The sequence below is a fragment of the Ostrea edulis genome, chromosome 7, assembly GCF_947568905.1.
Source record: "Ostrea edulis chromosome 7, xbOstEdul1.1, whole genome shotgun sequence".
Lineage (NCBI taxonomy): Eukaryota > Metazoa > Mollusca > Bivalvia > Ostreida > Ostreidae > Ostrea > Ostrea edulis.
In genome coordinates, this window is record NC_079170.1 from 65,898,567 (window position 1) to 65,905,791 (window position 7,225).

Consider the following 7,225-nt stretch of genomic DNA (forward strand, 5'->3'; position numbering starts at 1 on the left):
ATGAAATCAACACGAGTTTTATATGAAATAGATGAAATCAACACGAGTTTTATATGAAATAGATGAAATTAACACGAGTTTTATATGAAATAGAAGAAATCAAAACTCGTGTTTTATACCAGGAGATATATATATGATACTTTATTTCATGATCCAATTTCTTGTGAGTACGGTTTGCTGTTTTCAGTATCACGTCATTAGAAAGTTTGAAATCGAACAGCGTTTTAAATGTACATTTAAAAGTTCAAACGGTATTTATTTATTATGTGTACGGTGGATATAGGAAATCCTTATGATGTCAACATTTTCTAGAACAGTCCACTACAATAATAATGTCAAAGCACGTCTCTCTCTACCCACAAAACGCAACATTAATCTCTCCGTCAATCTACCCACAAAACACAACATCAATCTCCTCATGTCAATCTACCCACAAAATGCAACATCAATCTCATCATGTCAATCTACCCACAAAAAGCAGCATCAATCTCCTCATGTCAATCTACCCACAAAACGCAACATCAATCTCCTCATGTCAATCTACCCACAAAACGCAACATCAATCTCCTCATGTCAATCTACCCACAAAACGCAACATCAATTTCCTCATTATCGTTCTGTCAAGACCTAATTCGTTTATTCAGTGCAATGAAATAAATATTTTCTCATGTTGTATGATTTAAGTTTGGAGAGTACCACTCCTTTAGAATCATTGGCAACCTCGTTTTGGGATCGTTTTCTCGGTTTGGTAGGGTCTAGCATTACCCTAACCTGCACATAGTATCCATCTTTATTTCAATATTAACAGGAAGAAAACAGAGGATCAGTATTTACAGGGAGGGACAGTTTGTTAAGGACCTCACAAACGATCAGAAATATGACTATAACTCACCAAAGTTCTACAGGTAGGCTATGTTAAGAACCTCACAACGATCAGAAATATGACTATAACTCACCAATGTTTTACAGGTAGGTAATGTTAAGAACCTCACAACGATCAGAAATATGACTATAACTCACCAATGTTCTACAGGTAGGCTATGTTAGTGTTTGCTCGTTAGAGACGTCTTGGGTCTTATCACAATTTCAATGAAAGGTGGTAAAAGGTTGTGAAGGATATGTCAAGTCTTTAAAGAATGCGTACATATACGTATAATGTAGCTTGTAATGGCACGACAATGTAATCTTTGTCGACTGAGAGTTGATGTAATAGAAATTACAGCTCTAACTCAGTCTATTTACTTTAAAAGAACGCATCTGGTAGGAGAAAAACCATCATGCTTTGATAATTGTAAAATGGCAGATTGATTTTTTTAAAGGTTTGATCCACCTGTTGAAATTCGGCCCGGGGACGAGATCCGCACCACCTGTACATACTCCAGTATTGGAATCAACAGCACTACTTACTTTGGCAACAGTGTAACAGACGAGATGTGCTACGGCTTTCTGACTTATTATCCGAAACAGAAATCCTACACTCAGTTTTGTACGTCATTCAAGAACGTGCTTCTGTGCAAGCGTTATCTTCCTCGTCTACAAGGTAATTACAAATATACACTAAAATGGCCTAGGTAATTACAAACATACACCAGGGTTTGACACTAAGGCACGTCCGACCGACCGAGACTACTAAATGATAGGTCCGGTCGGGTAAAATGTTTATTTACTAGTCCGACTGGTCGTGTTAAAAATATAAACAAAGTTAAGAAACTTTACTTTAAATCATAAGATATTTTATTCATAAACAAAATAACTGTAAAGAGTTTGCGAGCAATTTTGAACCGCATGATGACATAATCTCTATCCTTAGTTCTAATAAGTCGCGGTCGTAAGTGATGTTCTATGACATCTACACATTGTTAATGTGTGTAAAGTTATGTTTTGGTTAAATAGATTTATTGAATTCATTTTCATTAAAAAAAACCCACCAAAACAGTTCATTTGAATTGAATATAAGAAAGTGTTTATTAAACATATGTGCGGGAATGTCTATATAATCAAATATGAAATCTCGTCCTCAATGAAAGCAAAAGATGTCTCAAGAAAGAAAAAAAAAGGAAAACGTTGGGAAGAAACAAAGCAGGGCATATGAAATAGAAATTTAAAAAAAAATATTGAGGTCAATTTATTCTAAATAAATTAAAGAATTTCTGTGCCGGTAAAAGTTTAAAGAAACTGAAAATAGGGTTGAAAGTAAAAGCATCAAATTGAATGACGAGATTAAAGATTTTTTTGAGACAATTAAATGCATTTTAGTTCAAACTTAACGTTTTTCATTTAAATTAAGTATATGTATTTAGATATGGAGAATCTTATAAGATTTTTTTCTGGAACGTTGGTCAGGGCTAGTGGATGTAAGGTCAGGTCTAGCAAAAATCATTTTAAGTAGCCCGATTGGTCTAGTGCCCAAAAAAGTTAATGTCAAACCCTGTACACTAAACTGTCCTAGGTAATTACAAACATACACTAAAATGTCCTAGGTAATTACAAACATACACTAAAATGGCCTAGGTAATTACAAACATACACTAAAATGTCCTAGGTAATTACAAACATACACTAAAATGTCCTAGGTAATTACAAACATACACTAAAATGTCCTAGGTAATTACAAACATACACTAAAATGTCCTAGGTAATTACAAACATACACTAAACTGTCCTAAGTAATTACAAACATACACTAAAATGTCCTAGGTAATTACAAACATACACTAAAATGTCCTAGGTAATTACAAACATACACTAAAATATCCTAGGTAAATACAAACATACACTAAAATGTCCTAGGTAATTACAAACATACACTAAAATGTCCTAGGTAATTACAAACATACACTAAACTGTCCTAGGTAATTACAAACATACACTAAAATGTCCTAGGTAATTACAAACATACACTAAAATGTCCTAGGTAATTACAAAAATAGTCTACACTAAAATATCCTAGTTAATTACAAACATACACTAAAATGGCCTAGGTAGTTACAAACATACACTAAAATGTCCTAGATAATTACAAACACACACTAAACTGTCCTAGGTAATTACAAACATACACTAAAATGCCCTAGGTAATTACAAACATACACTAAAATATCCTAGGTAATTACAAACATACACTAAAATGTCCTAGGTAATTACAAAAATAGTCTACACTAAAATGTTCTAGGTAATTACAAACATACACTAAAATGTCCTAGGTAATTACAAACATACACTAAAATGTCCAAGGTAATTACAAAAATACACTAAAATGGCCTAGGTAGTTACAAACATACACTAAAATGTCCTAGATAATTACAAACACACACTAAACTGTCCTAGGTAATTACAAACATACACTAAAATGTCCTAGGTAATTACAAACATACACTAAAATATCCTAGGTAATTACAAACATACACTAAAATGTCCTAGGTAATTACAAAAATAGTCTACACTAAAATGTTCTAGGTAATTACAAACATACACTAAAATGGCCTAGGTAATTACAAACATACACTAAAATGTCCTAGGTAAATACAAACATACACTAAAATATCCTAGGTAATTACAAACATACACTAAAATGGCCTAGGTAATTACAAAAATAGTGTACACTAAAATGTCCTAGGTAATTACAAACATACACTAAAATGTCCAAGGTAAATACAAACATACACTAAAATGGCCTAGGTAATTACAAACATACACTAAAATGTCCTAGGTAAATACAAACATACACTAAAATATCCTAGGTAATTACAAAATACACTAAAATGTCCTATGTAATTACAAACATACACTAAAATGGCCTAGGTAATTACAAAAATAGTCTACATTAAAATATCCTAGGCAATTACAAACATACACTAAAATGTCCTAGGTAATTACAAAAATAGTCTACACTAAAATGACCTAGGTAATTACAAACATGCACTAAAATGTCCTAGGTAATTACAAACATACACTAAACTGTCCTAGGTAATTACAAACATACACTAAAATGTCCTAGGTAATTACAAACATACACTAAAATATCCTAGGTAATTACAAACATACACTAAAATGGCCTAGGTAATTACAAAAATAGTCTACACTAAAATGGCCTAGGTAATTACAAACATACACTAAAATGTCCAAGGTAATTACAAACATACACTAAAATTGCCTAGGTAGTGAAAACATACACTAAAATGTCCTAGGTAATTACAAACATACACTAAAATGTCCTAGGTAATTACAAACATACACTAAAATGCCCTAGGTAATTACAAACATACACTAAAATGTCCTAGGTAATTTCAAAAATAGTCTACACTAAAATGTCATAGGCAATTTTGACGATGAACTTTTCTCTGTGTTATATACTTATTGTTCATAGATGAACCCCTTTTAAACAGTAATTATAACCTATGATTAACTTAAGAAAAGGTCGTAGGGTCGAGGTAGCTAAATTTCATTTCAGTTTGGACTAAAGCCTAACTAAAGCCTATGAGTTGGCTAATGATTGTTATTTATGTATTGCGTATTTCGATTCCGATGTTTGCAATATTTTGGCCATTTTTTAAAAGGTATTTATGACAATTGTCCATGGAAGAATTTTCGAGAAGGAACAGACGCAGCAGCAGCAAATCTCACAAAGCAAATCACGTCAGAATGCACAAATAAGACCTCTTGTTCCAGAGCATGCGCCGAGGCGGTAGAAAAACTGTCAAAGCACCCATGTTTGCAAGGGGAAATTCGGGATTACATTATCGCACGTTGGCGACTGAGCCAGCAGTTCAACGCTTATGTTGAAATGTGTAAGGACATCATATCAACAGAACCATCCTACACAGGCGCGAACAGATCCAATTCTAACAGGGTGTATTGTCGTCACACAAACATTGTTATCTTATCGATGGTATATCTAATTGGTAATTTAATTGTGTATTCTTAAAAAAATATTCTATATCAATAACTTTACAAACTCTGTCTATATGTAAACAACTTTCATTAACACAGTAAAGAAATACTTTACAAAACCTGCTTATATATAAAAAGCTTTACAAAACAAGTTTAAGAACCACGATGAAATCTGAAAATAGGCAACAACGAAACACCATGAATAGGTATGATATCATTTTAGGTGAATTAGCATTCTGATATCAAACAATTTACCATACATAACAAGAAACATATTTTACTGTTTAAGGAACAATTCGATGATTTCCTGTGTAAATGTAGTATAACTTTACTTATCATTTTCCTCCTTATAATCAAAGCTGAGAGAGAGAGAGAGAGAGAGAGAGAGAGAGAGAGAGAGAGACTAAAAAAGAGCTGGTATAATTCATCATTTGGCTCACTCTTGACAGATAAGATAAGATAAGTTTATTCCAATTTTGGGCCCAGAGGGTTTATGTGTATTTCTGTATGTTTAGAATGTGTGTCAGGCTGCTCTGCGCTATGTTTCCCTTGTTTATATCTGGTTGTCCCCCTTGTTTATGTCTGGTTGTCTCCCTTCTTTATATCTGGTTGAGGCCCTTGATTTGTCTTGTTGTTCACCTTGATTTGCCTGGTTGTCCCCCTTGTTTATATCTGGTTGTCTCCCTTGTTTATATCTGGTTGTCCCCCTTGTTTATAATCAATCACAACTTCTTTCACCTACACCATGAAGTTGAAGTAGGCAAACTTTGCGTGTCAAAACAAGTACTAGTACCTGGCGCGGATGCTCATTGGTCAAACTTCACGTGTCACAACAATCACTGTCGCAGATGCTCATTGGTCAAACTTCACGTGTCAAAACAATTACTATCGCAGATGCTCATTGGTCAAACTTCACGTGTCAAAACAATCACTGTCGCAGATGCTCAGTGATTAGAGCGTTTCATGGGTTCCCCTTGGTAGTTCGCTCATACCTTAACCGCGCCGAACTGAAGACGTAAAGATACGTAGTGATTGTTCCTTTGTCAATCGCGAGTTGCTGGTCTAACCCTCCCCCTTGCTGTAACACCCCCCCCCTTGTTGTAAAGCCCGGAGAGATAGGCTAAGTCTGCTGTCCAATCCCATCAAATTATTTGAATAAATATTGTTTAAACAATGGAACCTGTGTAAATTGGACGCTTCGCGAGCCGAAACGTTCGATAAACTGTACACATATTTCAGCTCTGAACTTTGATTTATGTTGTAAAAGGAAAAATGTACTGTATAAATGATTTTGTCAAATCGGAAAATTAAATCATGCTACCAAGTATAATCGCATTAGGCAAGATCAGAAGAAAAAGCGTGAGCGTGTATCAATAGGGACGTTCGAAAGAAAAATGTGTAAAAGATTAGAGAGGGCTGTTCATTATCTTCGCTTTTTTCATCACATCAGATTACGTGCACGAGGAGTAGAAGTTGAAGCTGACGTAGAGAAATCTATTTCTGTGGGACCATGTTGGTGGGAACTCGATTTCTTTGTTGAAAATTTGTTATTCTTGATCATAGTTCAACTTAGTGGTGTGTTCATAACTAAAAAAAAAAACAGAGAAAAAACCCCGAAAATTGCCTTTCCTGAAAATTTGATTTTACAGTTTCGAAAATGTTGAGAGAGAAATGGTAAATCCTTGTAAGGTTTTGGTATTATAGACGTGTATATGTGTTGTTATTGAAAGAAAATTCCAGTAACTGTAGACAACAGTGACTCGTTTTGTACGACATATGTAAACACATGTACCGCTGTTCCGCGCCCTGTTCACATGTACCGCTGTTCCTCGTCCTGTTCACGTGTACCGCTGTTCCTCGTCCTGTTCACGTGTACCGCTGTTCCTAGACATCGCTGTTCACATATACCGCTGCTTCTCGCCCTGTTCACATGTACCGCTGCTTCTCGCCTTGTTCATTTTGAGTTTCATTGAGTATTGTGCAATGGTGACATTCCACGAAGGCTCTATAGATAAGTTTGTTAGTTAAGTCTAGGACCATCTCCTGCGTAACATCAATTGATGTTTTACTAGTAATATTTAAATGTGATTATTTCTATCGGGTTTAAATGTGGTGGTTCAGATTTCAAGAATTCTTCAGACAAAAATTGACAAATCATCCTGATATCAGTTGATAAAAATTAAAAAAGAAAACTCTGAAAGATCCATCAACGAAATAGGGTCAAAACTGTTGATCTTGACATTTGGAGAGCTTCCGATGCATTGCATACAATACTTGCGTTTTAGCAGGTATTGTAGAACACACACACATGTATATATATATATATATATATATA

At 34.4% G+C, this 7,225-nt stretch overlaps 1 protein-coding gene across 2 annotated transcripts in view; it reads left to right on the forward strand.

Annotated features, from left to right (window-relative positions):
* LOC125654421 (tyramine beta-hydroxylase-like) overlaps positions 1-6,285 on the forward strand; it is a 44,412-nt gene extending 38,127 nt beyond the window's left edge. The window contains exons 8-10 of one of the 2 annotated variants that reach the window (XM_048884378.2): positions 809-905; positions 1,320-1,540; positions 4,557-6,285. In XM_048884378.2, the coding sequence (XP_048740335.2) occupies positions 809-905; positions 1,320-1,540; positions 4,557-4,924 (686 nt within the window). In that variant the 3' untranslated portion in view covers positions 4,925-6,285. Of the gene's footprint in view, positions 1-808; positions 906-1,319; positions 1,572-2,480; positions 3,568-4,556 lie in introns of those variants that run through there. The other variant, XM_056145121.1, reaches the window with a different exon arrangement.
* Positions 6,286-7,225: the final 940 nt, after the last annotated feature.